Below are 21340 nucleotides of genomic sequence, written 5' to 3' on the forward strand. Positions count from 1 at the left end.
AAAAGTTTATTCATTGAATAGCTGCAAATCATTCTAATTAAGAAGAGTTGAGTACCCAATTGAGAACTTTTTCTCGCCGCACGAAAGGTTGTGGAATTACACAGTACATACTCATTACATATTTCAGGACAACCATTTGGAAAGACTGATAATTTAGGCAATTTAGTCGCTGATTGTACATTTGAATTGGGACGAAAAGTCACTCTTACAAAAAGTATGGCGACTTGTGAGTTGCCTGCTTCCGGAGGCTAATATCGTGTGGTGTTCAAAGTCTCGCCTTCCAATCAGACTTGTTAACCTTGCATGGTTTGATTGAAGCTTCTGCTGATACTGGGGACGAAAAGGCAAAGAGAAAGATGAGGGGTCTTTTCAATTCCATTTTCTAAGGTCAAATTGGACGTCTAGAATTGACGGATTCATCCATCCAAGTGGTGGCATATCTGAAAGTCTACTTCATTTCGAATTGGATCTGAAAGGAGGGAAGATTTTTTTGAATCTATAATGGAAAATTATTGGGAGAAAAGCGTTCATGCGTATGAAAATGTCAAGGGACAATGGGGAACCCAATGGGGGAGATTTGTTAATGTCATGACATAATCATCGTAGATAAGAATCCTTTGAATTTTCTCTCATCGATACAGTATTGCCTCTCTTGCCTGAGTTATCTTTTTTTTTTAGGTTGTCCTGACAGTTAATCATTTAACTCATGTATGGTTTTGACATGCATTAGTTTCCATCCAAAAAGATATGAAAACTTCTTATTATTTATATGCACTTACAAAATCTTAATTGAGGTTGACTCCGCTTAATGTTAAAAGAAGAAGACTTGGATTTATGATTGGAATAGCGCATGAAGGAGAAGATACCAACTTGTACGGGACTATTACTGTACTTCAACATGGATTTTTCTGAATTTGCCGATATATATGACCCAGTATGAAATCAGTGGGACGGGTGGAATATAGAAAGTAGCGACCTACAGTTCACTCTTGTAAAGAGACGGTCATCGTTTTTTCGGTGGCGTGGGTCGTTCTCTCGCACCAGCTTGATGCCACGGTGCAGCCTCCTCTCTCCATAGTCAATCTATACACGTCCTTCCAAAGCCTGATGGCAGCTTGCCGATCCATAATCCAAAGAATCCTCTCTCTTTTCTTTTGTGGTAAGTGGGCGATCTTACTGTCTTCTTCTCTTTAAATTGACCAGGTGAAGAAAAATGGTCCCAACAATATATGAAACATATCAGTTTTTCACCTGTTTTTTCTGGTGCCATGGTACCAAGATTATGTAATGGGATCAAGAATCCAGACAATTTGATACAAAAACTGAATGCGGATGGATTGATTGATTTGCCATTATTCAGACAATTTTTTTTCAGGATGCTATTGCAGAAAAATGCGATTACTGATGCACTTATTCTTGCAAGTTTCAAAACAAAATCATAGTAGTTATTCACAATTTAACTAGACACATGCAGAGGTGAACCGATTTATGTTCTCTTGGGTTGTGAAATGATACTTCACAAATTTACCAGAAAAATTGACAGTTCGTACAGCTTTAATTTGCATAATGGCAAAAATGATTGACAGGAAGAGTCATCTTACATAGGAAATGCATCTGTATGTACTAGTAATTAATTACATTACAAAATGTTGGCGTAATCAACTGATAAAGCCTGATATGGATGTAGCAAAGATCCATTTAGGTAAACCATGTTCATCTACCATCTCCGATCATCTCACCAAGCATGGGTGTCGTTGCAATTTCCGGTGAAAAATTTGTAGTTCCAACAGTGCTTGCAGTGAATGAAGAGTTGTAAGGGCTCTTGTCTGTGCTCTTATCAGCAGTCTCAGCCAAGGAGCTAGTGGTATCATTGAATCTCCAATCAGTCAAGTAGCCTGGCCTCGTGGACACGGTCACCACTTCAATATCTCCAGAGAGCATTGCCACCACACGGGACATTGGGGGTCTCGGCGCTGGTGATGTTTGAGTGCACAAGAGCGCTATTGCAACCATGCGTTTTGCCTCTTCTTCATTGAACTCTGATAATCTAGAATCAACCAGCTCAATGACACGGTTGGTTTCGTGCAGGTTCCAAGCCTGAGAAGCAGGAACAAAAAGTGACAAGAATGTAATCAGGCAACCTCATAGATAGAATTAACAGGGAAGAATGATAGGAAGAAGGATAATGATGTTTCCTTCTTAAATGGCCATAAAACAACTGAACAAGTGGCAGAATATTCAAGCGCGTACCCATTCAAGGAGATATATTTTTTCTTCTTCCAAGCTAGGGTCTGAATTTGACCTTCCGCTAACAACCTCTAGAGCCACCACGCCAAACGCAAACACATCTGCCTTCTCTGTGAGGTGGCCACGCATTGCATACTCGGGAGCAAGATATCCACTACAAAAGCAATGAGAAAGCAGAATTAGATTCTTAGCAATTGTAGCCGTCAATGTACTAATGCATATGGCTCTGTTTGCATATGACAAAAGAACATGGAGCTTACATGGTTCCCGCGACACGGGTGCTTATATGGGTCTTCTTATCATCATAAAGTTTAGCCAAACCGAAGTCTGATATTTTAGGTGTGAGCTCAGAGTCCAGCAGAATATTACTGGCCTTCACATCCCTATGCACGATTCTCAACCTTGACTCCTCATGAAGATAAGCTAGGCCCCTTGCAATACCCAGACAGATATCAAACCGTGTTGCCCAATCAAGATTCAAGGTCCTTTGCCCTGCACCGTGGAGGCACTATATCATAAGTCCAAGCGTCACTTTTTACATGACGAAAGACATAATTGAGGTGAATATTCTGTCACCTACCAAACATTGCCTGATCAAGACTCTTGTTTTCTAGATACTCATATACAAGAAGCCGATTATCAGCATCAATGCAGCATCCATACAATTTAACAAGGTTGCGGTGTTGCACAGCAGATATAGTGGCAATCTCTGTCACGAATTGATTCTTTCCCTGATGGGATGTTACAGATAGTTGCTTAACAGCAATCACTCTCCCATCATCAAGTGTTCCCTAATGTCACTGATATGGTCAGTACTTCAATATAAAAAAATGCTTAATCCATTTTGAGACCAAGAAATGCCATTCATCTTCCAAAACTACACTGTATTAGCATATAGATGACAAATGAAGGATGGTCAACCTAATTTATGTTACTTAATCTGGACCTAGCAAACATAACCAAGAAAATTGCCCATTCATTACTCACTTCAAACCTTACGTAATCAACAATTTGTTATACTATCCACGGATATTTGGATGGCCTCCATTGAACTTCTTTCTTTCCTGGACATAATTTAGGATCTATTACAGTCATCCTCCAAAGCCAAAGGATGATTTCCTAAAGAATGAAAAAGCAATAAGCGAAGAAGGGCTTTTCTTTTCAAGGCAGATTAAATATCGGAAGTTCGGTCAACCAGCACACGAAAACCAGTCTTTTTCTTTTTGGCCCAAGGTACGGAAACCGTAATCGCTGTTCCTTTACCGATGCGTTTCTCTTCTCTTTTTTTATTCTTTCTCCAAGAAACACTTTCAGAAAGATCAACCATCGACTTAGTTCTTATGACAAGCTAAGATCACATCAGCTATAGTTGAAGAAGCAATAGTGATAAGATCAGCTTTTGCAAGGAGCCAAGCACCTCAATTCTGCCGACATTTAATTGTGACACCAATCCATCGACATATACTCTTTTGTGTTATCTAATGCATTACAACAAACCTTGAAAACAGGGCCGAATCCTCCCTCCCCAAGTTTGTTATTGGGATTGAAGTCATCTGTAGCAGCCTTTAGTTCTGCATAGCTGAAAGTGTAAGGTCTAGCATCCATGCCAAGGAACTCTGTAAGACACAATAATGCAGATAAGATTCCTGCTATTAGAATATTTCACAACCTTTTGCCACTTAATTTTTGACTTTTCGGAAATATATTAACCGCTTAATTAGTCATCCATCAAAATCAAAATGCATTCATGAAATTTAGCTTCAACTAGAAAACATGGAAATTCCACTTCCTACCACCAGTGGGCAATGAGCTCAAAAGCTCTTAATGACAGCAGCATTTTGATATGGAGATTTCTCATTCTTTTTACCTCTGGAGAACATTGTTTTCATCTTTTATCCAAAACCATAATTAGCACATAAGATTACAGATAGGAAATTATCATGGGGAAGCTATCGGAAACTTCATATAGTGTGGTTTACCTTGATCTTCAATCATGCGTGCCATTCTCCTTCTCCAAACAACATAGAACACCAGGAGAACAGCCACCAAACCGACCACTCCAACACCAGTAGCAACTCCAACTATCAAGCCAGTGTGATCCTTTTTGCGGGTTGGGGTTGGGGGTTTGTTACTGACAGTGGGTATAAAGTCTGCACAAAGTCTGCCAATTTAGTAATGTTTTAAAAAGTGGTGCTGGGAGCATGAGCAGGTTTTATCATAGTACCTGGGACAGCACTAATGGCTGAAATTAGCGGTCCATATGTCGCTTGCTTTGGTACACAACAAGTCCCTTTTCCAGCCCAAAAGAAGTGTATTTCAAGATAGTTTGCTGTTACCCGAGCCTGATACAATTTTGAGACAGCTGTAAAAGAGGCACCATCTGCCTCTTTCTGTATGTCAAAATCCTTTGCAACGAGGTTTCCCTGAAATAAGCACAAATGGCATTGGCAATTGACCATGACCTTTCTTAGTAAAACAAGAAGCCTGGTAAAGCATGGCCCTACCTGTATGTATATATCAAAAAGACGCCTCCCAAGACGTTTCCATTCAGTATTCTGGATTTGTATTTCAGCAAACTGGAGGGTAAGATTATAGTTTCCATTCTCCAGCCCTAATCCATAGTATCGTAGAGATGAAGCAGAAACCCGAGCAGTCTGGAACAGTTCTGAGTCTAAAGTGTTGGTGAACTGGGATAGCGAGGAAGCATTATAGGTGGGGTTGTTGCTTCCCGTGAAATAACCAACATTGCTCACTGCCCACCTCTCTGAGTCGGTCACGTAGTAGGTAGCAGGACCGAAACTGATATTATCCCTCTCATACACAATATCACTGGACGAAGTAATCTGAGGGCCACCGCATTTTACTGAAAAATTATAATCTGCATGGCAAACATAAAAGAGCAGATCGTGATGAGTTTGTGAAAGGTGCTTTCGTAACATAATGGACAAGAATTATCTGCCAAAGGACATGCACTCTGTACGTATTAAATTTTCATAATCAGCCCGATTTAACTATATATATGAATGGCACATGCTTATCTTCAAAACTTACTTCCTACAGTCTGTCGCATAGCATCATAATATACAGTTGTAAATGTAATAATAAATTAGTTCTCTCACAATCTAGTGAGGAGATGCCACAAAGTACTAATGAAAATGAAGTAAGGGCCTTTCGAGGGAAATATCACAGATAAAGGGGAAGCCTAGAGAGGCAATTATTGAACATTAAGCGGCCTGCCTTATATCTCTGTCTGTGGCAAGAGCTGACAACGAGACATCAAAACTACATAGCTGTCCCCTTTCTAAGAAAATAACCTAGCATAATAACTCGAACCTTAATTTTTCCTCTCTTCCGCTGAACTACCACCCCTAATCTAACTTACTGGAACAAACTAGTTCGACCATTCTGTCTTCTACTACATTTAAAGTTACCATTCACTTCACGTATCAGGATGCAAGCATGTAGAATATCTAAGGTAACTGGAAACTCAATCTCCTGTCCTCCCCTTGTCGAGGCATTCAGCAAAAGGAAACGTATTATGGGGAAAAGGTTACATGGACTTACAGATTCCATTCCCCGTATTGCAAGGAAAATTCTGTTGAAGACAGTTTAATCCTGGAGGAAGAGGGCTAAGATAAAAGGAGAAAATTTTACTCAGTTGACTTGTATGGCAGTATGAACTTATGGGTAAATCAAGAGCAGATACTTCTATAGCAAGGAAAATTCCTTTTCTATTTTATGACTTTCACTGAAACATTCAAGATATCTTCATGGAAGATTCAATTGCTAACTAAATGCTAAAACTTCTTAAATCATTGAAGCGGTGATAGCATCTCCAAGTCATAGTTCAAACTGCATGCTTTTCTAGTGAATGCTAATACTGAGTTTTGCAGGATTGCTGATTCTCCACTGCATCAATTACGAGGATTAAAAGACGGTAAAACTAACGTATCAGTTTTCAAATAACTGACATCCACAATGGCTTATGAATGAGGACAATCATATGAAAGTCACTACCTATGACAGTTCTTTTTTAGGCAGTGTTTAAATGATTTACTTGTTCCAAGCAGAAAACTCAGCAATCAACTGTGAGTCAGTCTTAATGTAAATTCAGCATGTGTCTGATCTCAATTAATAGAATTAATATGACAAAGGACAAATTTGATATATTAACATCCAGAATGCCCAGCAGGGTGGTGGGGTTGGTGATTATCCTTGTAAAGTGAGGTAGGCATTCAAGACAGATCTGAGGACACATCAGCTAACCTTTTTCAATTGAATTGATTACTGTTTATGATCACTCAAGCATCATAAGCAAAAAATCGCTAGGGCAATTACCTAGTGTTAGAGTTGTCCAATGTAAAGTTGTTGCCAACCAGATTACTGCAAAATGCATTGTGAAAAAAGTTGTGATCGTAAGTCTCTCAATAAGTTGGGACATTTACAGCTCATCCTGTAGCTAGAAAAAGACTTCAAGTACTATATAGCACCCCTTGAGCAACAAAAGATTGACAAAGTGCAAAAGAAGAGTCCTCACTTAAGCTATCTAACTAAGGGTGTGCATGGAAACACTCCAAAAAGTGTTTCCGGAACACTTCTGTACGGAAAGTGTTCAGGGAACAAAAAAAAACAGAAACGCGTTTGGTTGCGTTTCTGTTTTTGTTTTTTGTTTACGGAACGAAATAAGAACAAAAAAAGAAACAACAATTTGTTGTTTCTTGCTCAAAACATTTCTTGAAGAAACATTTCTCTTCTCTCTCTTCTTCTTCTTTTCTTCTTTTTTTCTTCTTTTTCTTTCGCCAGCCTCGGCCATGGCCGGCGACCGGCCGTCGAGGCTCGGCCTCGCCCGAGATCCGGCGACGCGAGCCTCGCCTTGGCTGGGCAAGCTCGGCCTCGCCCGGATCCGGCGACGCCGAGCCTCGCCTTGGCCGGGCGAGCTCGGCCTCGCCCGGATCCGGCGAGGCCGAGCCTCGCCATGGCTGGGCGAGCTCGGCCTCGCCGGATCCGGCGAGGCCGAGCTCGCCCCACCATGGCGAGGCCGAGCTCGCCCAGCCATGGCGAGGCCGAGCTCGCCTAGCCAAGGCGAGGCTCGGCATTGCCCGCGCCGGCGACGCCGAGGGCCGGCGAGCCTCGCCGTGGCGGGCGAGGCCCGGCCCCATCGGCCGGTCGCGGAGGCCATGTGACCGGCCGAAAAAAAAGAAAAAAATAAAAAATAAATGAAAACATGAAAAATAAAATAAAAATGTTTAAAAAATTAAAAGAAACAAAAAAGAATAAAATTTACCAAACGTGTTTGTTCATTTTTTATTCTCGGACCAAACGTTACCAAACGCGTTCTTTTGTTCAAAAATTGTTCCCCGGAACAAACACTTTTGTTTGTTCTCGGAACAAAAAAACAGAAATAATTCCATGCGCGCCCTAAAAGTATCAATTATCTGTTTTCAAATGGCAGAAATACATACAGTTGTAAATCATTGCTGACCCAAGAAGGAATGCTTCCCATCAAGTTATTGTATGAAACGTCTCTGCAAAAATGGCACAGGAGAGATGTCATTTAGTTAACCAATGGGGTTGGTTAATCGTCTATCAATATCAAGTAGCATGCTGTGATATGTCAAACAACAAAAGGTTGACTGTATTTGTGACAGCCTCCTCTCTTGTCCCACATCGCCTAGGGAGGGAGGTCTTGGTTAGCTTATAAGGTTTGGATCCCTCTAACCTGTGTAACGCGTTTTAAAGCCGTGAGGGAAAAGACTGTTGCTGGGATGGCGGTTCATCATTGCCAGAGCGGGTGACCCAAAGCGGACAATATCATACAGTGGGGCCCGGGATGTTACAAGTGGTATTAGAGCCGACTCCCGACCGCGTGTGGGACCACAGCTCGAATGCTGTTCTGATGCCCGTGGGGCCATAGCGATGACGCTGTTCTATTAAGAGGTGGAGAGTGTAACAGCCTCCTCTCTTGTCCCATATCACCTAGGGAGGGAGGTCTTGGTTAACTTATAAGGGTTGGGTCCCTGGGATGGCGGTTCATCATCGTTAGGGCGGGTGACCCAAAGCGGACAATATTATACAGTGGGGCCGAGGATGTTACAGTATTCTCCATGTTCACAGGCGCAAAATAGATGACTCTCAAAGAAACTATATTTAGTACTGAGTTAGCTATCAAGGGCAAAGGAGAAAAATTTATTTAAATAGCTATATCCTCTTTATGAACCTTCAACCTATGACGGAACATGGAATATTTTGACTGCACATCCTCTTTGCATTCAAACTCCATAAGTGCCCAGAAAAACTTGTGTGTAACTTCATGCTCTTCTCAATGGATCAGTGACAGTTGTGAGCATCATTATGGTTATTATGCAATGGAGATCTTTCAGGTGTTTCTTACATGTTACGAAGGATGCACTTTTCTGTTCGGGCAGTGTGCCATTCAAACTATTGTTTCCAAGAAACCTGAGAAATGAAGCAAAAAGAGATTTGCAAAGCATTAACAAAGAGAACATATTTGTAGGAACACGTATGAAATCCAGAAGAGGTGCATTACAAGTAAGTGAGTGAGCTCAAATTGAAAAGAGAGTCTGGAATCTGTCCCGTTAACTTGTTGAAGCTTAAGTCCCTGGTCCATTATAGACGCAACAAAGTTACTATATGAATGAATTGAGTAAACAAGATACAGAAGTTTGAATTAAAAATAAAAAATAAAAAATATGCCTTCAGGAAGATCAAGCTGATTACATGTGAGAAACATCACAATACCCAATAAATATAACATCTTGTCAATTGAAGTTAGGGAAGAATTGTGGAGGCAAATGCTCCTTTGAAGTACTGTACTATGAATGAGGGCACAAGATGGTCTTTAATTAAAACAGATCATCCAGATGATATTAAGTAAGTGCATATCATTTAGTAACTACTATTATAAACCATTAATTAAGGGTGACTTATTCATCCCTTTCAAATATTGCTTCTGAGTCACTGAATATATATTCAGAATGCAAATGGCAACAACAATATCCAGGTTGATGATAATGAAAGACAACCACACTTCAGCATATTTTCAATCAATCTCAACCGAAACAACGACTTACAGCTGAGATAAACTCTGGTATCCTGAAAAATCTGATGGGAGCGAATCTGAGATATTATTATTCCTCAGTACCCTGGAAACAATTGAGTAAGCCCATTCATACGGGCCAAAAGAGAAAAAGAAAGAAAAAGAAAGTCTGCTACATGCTCCAGAATCACAATGTCTTACAGAATAGTCAGATTCTTCATATTCCTGATGAATTCCAGTGAAGAGCTCACATTAGATACATCACTTATTCTCCTGCAGTATGTACTCAACTCATTGTCAGTTTATTCAAGGCTATTTTTCACAAGCACAGAAACAGAAAGTACATGGGCCACTCACAAGTCTTTCAAAGCGGTTAAATTGGAAAATGTCGAAGGAATCGAACCTTCGAAAGAATTTCCTTGGAGAAACCTATAAACAAAACAAATTGAGAAAAAATTGGACAAATTTATCATGTACCGTTTAATGATAACATAATACAGAATTAATGTTATAGAATTTGTCGAATTTCAATTTCCAGAGCCTACAAACTGTTGTGAAAGATAGAGATTCATAGTCCTAGGCATGGTTATACGAAAAACAAACGTATATATTGCCTTACAGCTGTGTAAGCTGCGACCAATTTCCTATGAATTCTGGTATATTGCCAGTGAAGTTGTTATCATATGCCCACCTGCAACCGGAAAAAAGGTATTTCTCCTGAGAAATCATATCACAAAGCTTTTCCTGTTAGTAGTTTTTTTCTAGTATCAAAGGAGGAATGAAGCTCTCACACTCTTTGAAGATTTTAAGCTTGGAAAATGTTGACGGAATCTCACCACTGACTCCGGAACTACCCATGTAACTGCACAATAAGTGACTTTCGTCAGCCAAGGGAATTTTATTAATTTAACGCAACTCAAATAACTCAATAGTTTGTCCTTTTGAATAGTCGAAAGCAGAAGTGATGTCAAGAGGAGAGGGTGACAGCGTCATGGAACATTTGCACAACATCCAAGAGACTTGAAAAGGTTTACCCCCAGAAAGTTCACAGCCAAACATTGCGGGAGTCTCTAGTAGTTGAAATGTCAACAAGAGGATGACAGTGAAAGTGAAATATGAGGTATAAGAGTTAGGCAATGTGATGATGGGCAGAATGATAGTAACAACAACATGCTACTGCAAGTCAGAAAGGATAAAAGAAACTAATCAATTGGAAAGGATGCATGAAAAAATTTACTTAGTCCGTTTACCACCTATTTCGACAAAACTGGCCCATGCCAAACTCCAATACCTGCAAATATTTTAAAAAGGAAAAATCCATGTTTAAGAATGTTAAGCAGGTAGGACTTACAGTTGCTGCAATTTGGACAGATTTCCAAGTTCAGATGGCAGAGAGCCACTGAAGTTATTGGTGCTAAAGGACCTACAATATTAAACTTGCATGTCAAATTTCATTGAACATTTGTCTGAACATCCAATGGACCTTATTCAGTTGAATCCTTCTGCTTGACATTACAAATCCTGTTCTGGAACTGTTACTTACAATGACAATAGCTCTGTAAGTTGCCCAAGTTGCGGTGGAAGCTCCCCTGATAATGCATTGATGCCCACAGTCCTGAAGTAAAGCAGCAGACTAAGCATGAGGAAAGAAAGAAAAATGCTTAAAAAAAGGAGCGGAGAATCGTATAAATTTTGAGACTAGAATTGAGTTGTGCTCACAGATACTGCATGCGAGTTAGGTTGCCAATGGATGGAGACAAGGAACCAGTCAAGAGATTTTGGGCCAAGTTCCTGTATAAAGTACATAATACCAACAGAACAATGGAAAACTACGTAAGATTTTGAAACCTTGGTGTGTAATGGGGCTTCAGCAAATGAGAGCGTGAGTGTTGCGTAGACGGGCTCCAACTGAGTGTTGCTTAATTATAAGGCATGACACATGGCACACCATACTAATATTAGGGAAATGAGAAACCACTGGAAAAGACAGAAGAAGTGGAATGGGACCAATACATACAGATTGGAGAGGTAAGTCAAGTTCCATAACTCATCAGGGATAGGACCAGCAACGCTCAGTGCATAAACTCGGCTGCAACCAAAGAAAAGCCACCCGGTCATGAGATGAGAGACGCACATGGTGGCCGTGGTACTATTGATACGTACAGCTGTGTAATGTGGCAAGTAGTGGAATTGCTGAAGGAGCAGTCGCATATGATGAAAGGATTGTAATCATCGAAGGAAATGGAGGCATCAATCGCAGCTCCACTGCATGGCTCTCCACTTATGTTCCATGTTGGCGCCTGTGATGTGAGTCTCCATGTTGACCATATCGAGTTCAGAATCGCCACTACATTCACATAACCGTCATCGACTCTTGTTTAGCTTCATGCTCAAAACTAAATGCATTGGTATATGATTCTTTCCTTAAGTAAATGGAGAATGGTTTAGACAATTAAGTGCAAGTAAGAATACAGGTATTCACATGCTGTCCATCCAGTTGAATTGTACAAACGGGGACAGCCGCTCATATGGAGAAGCGTCTTCACAATTCCCAGACATGGTTTTAAGGGAATCAATTTTGCTTTTTTGATTATACAACAAGCCGTCAAATAAAAGTAAAGGTGAAAGTGGGACCGCAGACGTCCTTGCAATCCCATAACATAATGCTTTCCGGATAATAAAGCGAGGTAATGATAAGTTCGCAAAATGTTTTAAAGAGGAAAGGGGTGTAGTCTCCATTGGACAGTGATTATGTGACAGCACTATTATTCTTCCGTAAGAGACATCAAGATCTCCACACTTAACCAAGGCAATCGGGAAACCTGTTTACCAGGTTTCCTTGAAAATTCTCTTGGTGGGATTTGCTGGCAGAAAGCAAGTCCTCAAAGTGTGTTTTTTAAATTACTAATATATATGCATTAATATATAAATGAAATTACAAAACTCAAATATAGCTAATCACTGGTATGATAAAAATTTTCTAAATAAAATTTATTAATATTACTAGAAGGATCTATTAAATTTCAAAAATGGAAAATAACCACCCCAATGCTGTATTTCAACATTAATTGACCCATCATCTTGCATTTAAATGGTTTGTGGTTCTCTGTATTCAAGTAGAGTTGTGAGAAGTTGAGGACCTTAATTCAAGGTATAGGCGAAATAAACAATGCATAACAGCAGCGGCAAAAATACAATACACAAAACATTATATGAAATACATCAATTTCAAAACATGAATATGTGATATTGCTAGGTGAGATTATTACCTACTGAATCAAATATTGTAGAAAAAGATGCATATGCATATAACTACATAATACTTGATCCTATGCCATTCCATATAATTAAGAAGTCTATGTATGATCGAGTATTTTTCTTGATAATAAAATGATAATTATGGTGCATTTGTCTAGGAGAAAACTTTATGAAAAAAGAAAATACTTTCCAAGAAATCATTTTTCAGAAAAATGATTTATTTTATTTTATTTGGTGATATTTTAATAAAATTTATTTAGTAATAACTAACCGTACAGGTGATCATCTATACTTAGGTATTTAATATCATTCAAAAGTATTTCTTTCTTTATTTTTTAAATATATAAAGAATTTCACTTTTAGGGATTTGCTTTGCTTTATGCCAGCAAATCCCACCGAGGACTAAGCAAGAATCTTCATGCAAAACGGGGCAAACTGATTACCGGGTTGCCTTGGTTAAGTAAGAGGACACCGTCCTTCGTGGAAGGATAACGGTGCCGTCACCTAATCAACGGTAATCATACTTTAGCAGGAAGGAGATGATTTTCATCATCAGGAAGGATGCTCACGATCTTGCGCACTCTTTAAGAACAGCAAACTCGTTAAACACACACGAACACGCGGAGAGAAAAGAGGGGAAGAGGGTTTATGTTGTACCTTCAGAAGGGTCGGTCGTAGCATTCTGGCTCTGAGCACGAGCGACGTCTGCAAGTAGTATGCAAGCTGCTACATGCAAGGCAAGGATCACCCTTGAATTTGTCATTGTTCAACCACAGCGAGAGGAGAGAGAGAGAGAGAGAGAGAGAGAGAGAGAGAGCCTTAGAGCTGGAAAGCCACCATGTCAAGTCTGACCAACCGCGCTCCCAGATATGTGTATATATATGCGTAGATATAGTTTGATGAGAAAACCAAGTGGTGACTGAGATAAATATCAGAAATGCTCCTCCTGTTTGCCCTACTTTCACTAAATTCTCGTGCCGTACAAATGTTTGAAATCAGCCTTTGAAAATTATGGTCGATGACCGCGGACGAGAAATTGGCTAAGCTCTATCTGGGTCAAGTGTCTCATGCTCGTTTCACACCGGTGAGACTCCTCCCTGTTAGAAGAGTGAAATTTTTGTTACCACCAAATAAAAACGAATACTAGCTCTTTTTGCCGGGCATAGCTGCAGATCTAATTAAGAAGAGATCGAGTACCCATTTGAAAACTTCTCCTCCACGCACGAAAGGTTGTGGAATCACATAGTAAATCCTCATTATATATATTAGGACCAGCAATTGGAAATACTGATAAACTCAATTTAGGCAATGTTGTCGCTAGTTATGCATCCGTATTTGGGCCAAAAGTCACTTTATTGCACAAAAAGTACTGCGACTTGCAAGCTGGTAGGTTCTCGAACTTGTGCACTCTAGTCCTAAACTCATTGATGATTTGCAAATGTTGTACATCCGACCATAATTGAAAATCGCCGACATGGACACCGTGTGCCCTACATGATACGATCAGGGCTGATGTGGATATTTTAAAAAAAAATTATTTCTTTCTTCTTTTCATTTTTATAGTTCTTTTCTTTCTTTCTTTTTTTCCTAAATTGTGGGCGGGGAGAGGTCTGGGCAAGAGCCCAATGCCGTTGCTGACCAACAGGCGAGGGCCCAATGCCCTTGTCGGGCTCGCTTGGATCTAGGCAAGGGTCATGACTCCCTCAACCAAACTACTTGACCCTTACTAATGACTTCATCGACCAGAGTTGTAAAAAAGAAAGAAAATGAAAATAAAATAAAATAAAATAATTCAAAAAAAATATTAAGATCTATGTTAGTGTCGATCATGTCACATAGGATAAGTGAAGTTTACGTCAATAATTTCCAATGAAAATTGACTAAATGGACTATATTGACAAATCGTCAAAAAAATTAAATTTTAATTAATACAATTAAAATATTTAGGACTGAATATGTATAGATAGAATTATATTTATACTTTTCCAAATGTCATGTGTGGTATTTAAAGTCTCGTCCTTTGTGATGATATTTTCATTTTGTCAAAATGCTTTGTATGACATTCAATGCATAATAATCAGACTTGGTGACCTCGTATGGTTTGACAAAGGCAAGTGATGAGCTAGGTTGCATTGATACGCGACACGGACATACAACGTGATACGTTGACACGTCATTTTTCAAAAATAGAAAATTCCAATACGCTGTGACACGTTATATATTAAATAAATATTTTTATTTTTAATTAATTTGAATATAATTTTAAAAAATAATTAATTAAAAAAACCTACTATGAATTTACACTAATCATTCAACACTTTCGGTAAGATTCTACGTTTTTTTTTTTTTTTAAATTTCATTGTCCTAAATTTACTTTTATTTTTTCGAAATCTACCCACAAAACTTCTCCATGCACGGAAGGTTGTGGAATCACATAGTAAATCCTCATTACATATTTTAGGACCAGCAATTGGAAATATTGATAAACTCAATTTAGGCAATGTTGTCATTGGTTATGCATCCGTATTTGGGCCAAAAGTCACTTTACTGCGCAAAAAGTACTGCGACTTGCGAGCGGGCAGCTTCTGGAACTTGTACACTCTAGTCCTAAACTCATTGATGATTTGCAAATGTTGTACATCCGGCCATAATTGAAAATCACTGACATGGACACTGTGTGCCCAACATGATATGATCAGTGCTGGTGTGGATATTTTTTTAATTTTTTTTCTTTTCATTTTTATAGTTCTTTTCTTTCTTTTTTTCCTAAATTGTGGGCGGGGAGAGGTCTGGGCAAGAGCCCAACGCCGTTGCCGACCAATAGGCGAGGGCCCAATGCCCTTGTCAGGCTCGCTTGGATTTAGGCGAGGGTCATGACACCCTCAACCAGATTACTTGACCCTTACTTGTGACCGACGATGGTCAACTAACGACTTCGTTGACCAAAGTTGTAAAAAAGAAAATTAAATAATGAAAATAAAATAAAATAAAATAAAATAAAAAATTCAAAAAAATTATTAAGATCTATGTCAGTGTTGATCTTGTGATGTAGGATAGGTGACGTTCACGTTAATGATTTCCAATGAAAATTGACTAAATGAATTATATTGACAAATCGTAAAAAAAATTAGATTTTAATTAATACAATTAAAATATTTAGGATTGAATAGGTACGAATAGAATTATATTTATACTTTTCCAAATGTCATGTGTGGTATTTAAAGTCTCATCCTTTGTGATGATAGCGAACTGTTTCATTTTGTCAAAATGCTTTGTATGACATTCAATGCATAATAATAAGACTTGGTGACCTCGTATGGTTTGACAGAGGCACATGATGAGCTAGGTTGCAGTTGATACGCGATACGACCGTCGACACGTCGTTTGAATATATTAAATAAATATTTTTATTTTTAATTAATTTGAATATAATTTAATATAAATAAATAATTAAAAAAAAACCCATTATGAATTTACACTAATCATTCAACACTTTCGGTAAGATTCTAGATTTTTTTATTTTATTTCATTGTCCTAAATTTACTATTATTTTTTTGTCAGCCCCAAAACAACACCCCCAACCACCCCCAAAACACTCTTCTTCTTTTTCACTTTTTTTCCCTCCCCACCACCACCTAACAGCCCGTCATTTCCCCCTCCCTCCTGTCACTTTTCCCTCCCTCCAACACGCCAACTCCAAGTCCCTTTTTCATTCTTTTATTTTGCTTCTCAAAACCCCAGCACTACAGCGCCTTCTTCTCCTCCTCCTCGCCGCATGACGCCTATCTTCGAAAGCATCGAGGACCCGATCAAGAAAAGCACCAACATTCGCCAAAGGAGCGGAAAAGGGAGTAACCCAGAAAAAAATTTCAGCAAAAAGGGATCAGAAAAGAAAGCGGAATGCGCGGTCCCTGTGTGCCGAGAGGTTGCACACTGCCGCAAACTCCTCCTACTCCTCCTCCTCTCCCTTGCCGCCACCACTGCCGCCCCACTCGACAACGCTGCCCTCCCCCACGCGTGCCTCCCTCATGAAGTTCCTCTGACACGTGTCGGACACGACACGGAAGCACGTGTAACGTATCCGTGCAACATAAGTGATGAGATACTAGGGAGAAAGAGGCAAAGAGAAACGATTCCCCATTTTCTAGGATCATGATGGACGTCTAGAGTTGACAGATTCATCCATCCAAGTCATGGCAAATCCACATCTATTTTATTTGGAATTAGATGTGAAAGGACTGAAAATTTCTTTGAATCTAGAATAGGAAATTAAAGGAAGAAAATAAGGGTCAATGAGTATGGAAAAGTCAAGGTAGAACAACAGTCACGAGGAAAGACCAACGATGGGGAACTGTCATAGGGAGATCCGTAAATGCCGTGACATAATTAAAGTAGATAAGAATCCCTTGAATTTTCTCTCATGGACACAGTATTGCGTCTCTGGCCTATTTTTTTTTTCAATCATCATCATCATCATCTTGACAAATAATCATATAGCAGATATATATTTTTCACAATTAGTTAGTTTCCATCCAAAAAGATGACAACTTCTTTTTATTTATATGCACAAACAGGATTTTAATTGAGGTCGACTCTAGTTACTGTTGAAAGAGACAAAAGAAGACTTGGATTCATGATTGGAATAGCGGATGAAAGAGAAAATATCAACCTGTACGGACCGTTACTTGCACTTCACCATGGACTTTTCAGAATTTGCCCATTACATTGTACAAGACCCAGTATGAACTCAGTGGGCAGGTGGGATATCAAAAATAGCGATCTCCACGTCAACGCATTCACTCTCGGAAAGAGATGGTCGTCGTCTGTGGGTGGCGTTGGTCATCCTCTCGCACCCACTTGATGCCTCCGTGCAGCCTCCTCCCTCCGTTAGTCAATCTCGATACACGTCCTTCCAAAGCCTGATGGCGGCTTGCAGAACGAGAATCCGAAAGAATCCTTTTCCCATTTGTTTTGTGGTAATTGGTTGATCTGACTGTCGTCTTCTCTTTGAATTGACCAGGTGAAGCAAAAATGGGTCCAAACAATATAAGAGACATGTCAGCTTGTCCCCTGCTCTTTCCTCGTACCGCGTGGTTCCAAGATTGTGTAATGGGATCAAGAATCCAGACAATTTGATACCAAATTGAATATGGATGGATCGATTGATTCGTCATTATTCAGGTGGAGTCCGAGTTTTTGAGGGAGCTGCGCACCAAATTCAATCGTGATCAAACGGCATGACTCAGTCACAGTAAAGGTATCGATCCATTGTTTGTGGTAAAAAGTTTATTGATCATTTATCATTTTGCTGTGCGAGAAGGAGGGAGTCCTCTCTCTGTTTTTCTTTTTATATTCATTGAGTTAGTGAAACGCAGATGTGTTGCTACAAAGCTATGCCATGACCAAACGATGAGCCTGCCTATAATAAAAATTCAGCAGGAAAATATTTTCTTAGAAGAAATAAACAAATGAAATAGTATGTCTCATGGGTAGTGGCACCTGTTTTAGGTTTGAATTATTTCTGAAGTTCACATGTTTCAGTTGTCAGCGCAACCGTGCGTGATAATAATGGGAGTTATAAAGAAATGAGAATGAGAATAAAAGAAAGCAAAGCTTAATTGCTCTGTCGACGTAGTCTCAATCTTAACAGTCCAGCTATCAACTTGTTTGCGTCATCAACCAAATCTCTAATTGCATCTACCTAATTAATTTAATTTAATGTAATTGCAGTTTTGCGCCTGTGAGGCTCATCCTCTAAACCATAACTAAATCACACTAAGCGATTCGCTAATTATGACCTAAACATTTTGAAAGAGTATCCATCCAATTAGACAGATGATTAGTCACACAGGCCAGGTTTCTGAGCTTCCTCTCTCAGTGACAGGAATAATCTTTCAGGTTTAAAGAAACAGTGCAGTATGTTGAGCATGGCCAAACGCAAAAAAAAACAACCCACAAATCAGAACTTATGCCCTCATGTATCTTCTGCTTGACCATCTGTTGTAATCTACCTACTAGAAATCAGGTTTAGGAGGTCTTAAACATTTCCTGCTATGCCCTGTAGGGCTAGTCTAATTGAAGCTAATTTGCATAAGGAGAGTAAAATAGTAAGTTTTTGGCAGATAAAGAACAGTTATTAGGGAGTTTTCCAAGACCCATACTCCGCAGTTCATTAGAGCAAGTCCTTAAACAAACAGTTGTTTGGGTTTTCCCACCATAATACAGCCCGCAATTGCGTCAGTCCTAGAGTAACTCTGTTGCCAATAATATCTGTGAATGGGCCATTCTGTTTAGATGTATTGCTGTGGTACACACTCAGACCAGCCTGAATCTGCAACTCAAGCTCTTTGGTGTCTCTCTTCTAGTACAGTTAAAGTTGCTTTCGAAAAAGTGAAAACCCCGTAAGAAGTTAAATGAAGTTCAAGAGGCCGCTGCACTTTTAATTCAGTTTAAGATGCCAACTGCTGCACTTGTAGGCTTGTAACTCAGAAGGAGAGAACAATACTGGCTTGCCAAAAGCCCAGATTACAAAATATTAATTTATTTCCTTTCTTAAGGTGATTTTTGGCATACTAGATATAAATTTAAAACAGGAATAGTGACTGATTACCACTAACATGTGCAAGCTGAAGGTTAAGAGCTCTATCGTTATGTGTTTAATGCTTGGAAGGTTTTCAAAAAAGAGATTCATAAATATTACAATTCTTTACTGGCAGGCTTCAGGCAGATTAGCACTTTACACTTTCGCTGCGGTCAAAGGCACCTGCTGTATTCACGAACCTGATACATCTGTTATGATAGAAATTATCAGCACCAACCCTAGTGTGTTTGAGTGGAAGGATCCACAACCTGGAACAGCAACCAGCCCTACCCTCTTCCATCAGCTTTTTGACACAATCAACATGAAATTGCAATCGCACTCTTACCTTTTGACAATGACATATATCGGATTTCAGACAGCTTATTAGCAATAAATATAGTGACAAAAAGCAGCGTTCGTCAGACAGAAGGCACTCCTCAGGAATCTTGGCAAATATAAAGAATGAACCCTGAGGCTTAAACTGAATGTGCAAACCAATTTCAGCCAGAATTTTAGCTAGGAAATCTCTTCTTACTTCATAGTCCTGAACATCAATGGGAATAAGAGTCAGTTACGGCGAATCCTCATGCACAGCTTCGGAGTATACTACTTGTCTTAGTGATTCAAAATATTGTGGCTGACTTTCAAGATCGGTAAACACAGCCTCCTGGAAAGAGTGTCAACAAGGTGCTGGAGCCAAAGCTGTGATTCTGACGTGTATGTTCTTTATGGCCGTTGCGATGGCAGCATGGGCAATTGCCCATCCAATCTTCCTGCCTGTCCATCAAAATACCAATTCCAAACTTTGAGGCAGCTAAAGAGTTTGAGAAATTACGTCCATTTTCTATCAAAGTTATTTGACGACAGGATATCAGGAACAAGAAAAATATTTACAAAATGATTTAAAAGATTTTAGGAGTTCTTGGTGGAAGCTTTGTTCCACAGTTGATGCTTGCATCACTACGAGACAGTGATACTGCATCTCAGAACTAGGAGATCACCTTTACCCTGAATGTTTTTGAGAAGTAATTATTGTCCATTCCTGCATTCCTTGAAGAGAGGCAAGGGATATTTGTTACGTCTTGTCATATGTGAAAGTGTTTATACCCCAGAAAACATTTGGAATTTTATACTCATTCAGCCCCCGGATATCGAACTCCTCTGCGTAAAAGCACTTCTGGGGACCATGATTGGACTGAAAAGGAATCTCAAGACAATAAAATAATGGAACAAACTAAGATCAACTAAGGGGGGAAGGGGGAGCAACAGCTTGACGGATGCATCTTAGGAAGCAACGCTGATTGCTTTTTATCTCAACGCAATGAGTTTGATAAGCTCACTAGGCAATTGCACCGTGTTGATGAAATTTTATGCTGAGAAATATTATTTGTTCATGCATGTATGCAAGAGACTTGAAAAGAATCGATTGTCACTGCTCCCATGTTTCTTCAGCTGCTCATGAGTCACACCATTGGAAATGCAGGAACAGAGTAAGAAAATCGCTTTAAAGGAAGATCATCCTATGTAATCATCTCTTGAGGCAAACAAGAGTAATTTATCATAGTCACTATCATGTTACATTACTGAGATTTGCTACAATGGTATGTGAAAAAAAAATTTGAAGCTAACATCGACCACTTAGACTAGATGAATAGTGCTGGTGAAGAATGAGTTTATATCTGCTCCCCCTAAATATATTCCACAAGTTAATGCTTTAGAGGAAAAGCATCGACCTCTTGTTTTTTCCTTCCCTCTGGGGAGTACATTGGCTGATAATCGAGGCACCCCGCAAACAAGCAGGATGACAGTCGTCCTTGTATATTTAGCTTATCATGTGATTTGAAGATTGGAGAAAGAACACAGAAGTTGCCCAAAGAACTCGCCGAGTCACCTTTGATTGGTGTATTGTAATTGTGATGCCCAATTTATGAATTTGACCCAGAAGGGGGCAAAAGCAAACAATGCAGAAACCGAGTACAGTGTGATTAGCAAACTTATAGCGATAGTAGTATCAATTGAGCATTGTCAGAAAATGCTGTCTATGCTCCTCATAAAATTCGAGCTTTTTTCAGCATTTACCCAAATCTTTCTTCTTTCTTATATGAGTTTGATTTGGATCGGAGGATTCTCAGCTGGTAGAAAGATGTGAATAATGATGCACTTATTCTTGCAAGTTTGGAACGAAATTATAGAAGTTA

At 39.4% G+C, this 21340-nt stretch overlaps 1 protein-coding gene and 1 long non-coding RNA gene across 2 annotated transcripts; one reads left to right on the forward strand and one right to left on the reverse strand.

The window, feature by feature from the left end:
• Nucleotides 1–1534: 1534 nt before the first annotated feature.
• LOC104451011 (probable LRR receptor-like serine/threonine-protein kinase At1g56130) lies at nucleotides 1535–13396 on the reverse strand. Its single transcript, XM_039316127.1, has 25 exons — nucleotides 13220–13396; nucleotides 11468–11651; nucleotides 11322–11393; nucleotides 11024–11095; nucleotides 10848–10919; nucleotides 10656–10727; nucleotides 10098–10166; nucleotides 9924–9995; nucleotides 9662–9733; nucleotides 9506–9577; nucleotides 9339–9410; nucleotides 8795–8866; nucleotides 8657–8703; nucleotides 8360–8378; nucleotides 7710–7772; nucleotides 6586–6630; nucleotides 5812–5876; nucleotides 4752–5125; nucleotides 4472–4670; nucleotides 4227–4397; nucleotides 3745–3863; nucleotides 2828–3038; nucleotides 2508–2739; nucleotides 2251–2401; nucleotides 1535–2097 (listed from the first exon to the last, which is right to left on the reverse strand). Exons 1-25 carry the CDS (start codon nucleotides 13323–13325, stop codon nucleotides 1714–1716), a joined length of 3087 nt encoding a protein of 1028 aa, XP_039172061.1. The 5' UTR covers nucleotides 13326–13396; the 3' UTR covers nucleotides 1535–1713.
• Nucleotides 13397–16996: 3600 nt separating this feature from the next.
• On the forward strand, nucleotides 16997–20807 carry LOC108960419. Its single transcript, XR_001988220.2, has 2 exons — nucleotides 16997–17819; nucleotides 19279–20807. It is a non-coding gene; the product is annotated as an uncharacterized LOC108960419 (long non-coding RNA).
• The last annotated feature ends 533 nt before the right edge of the window (nucleotides 20808–21340 follow it).

This window comes from Eucalyptus grandis, chromosome 6 (assembly GCF_016545825.1).
Source record: "Eucalyptus grandis isolate ANBG69807.140 chromosome 6, ASM1654582v1, whole genome shotgun sequence".
Classification (NCBI taxonomy): domain Eukaryota; kingdom Viridiplantae; phylum Streptophyta; class Magnoliopsida; order Myrtales; family Myrtaceae; genus Eucalyptus; species Eucalyptus grandis.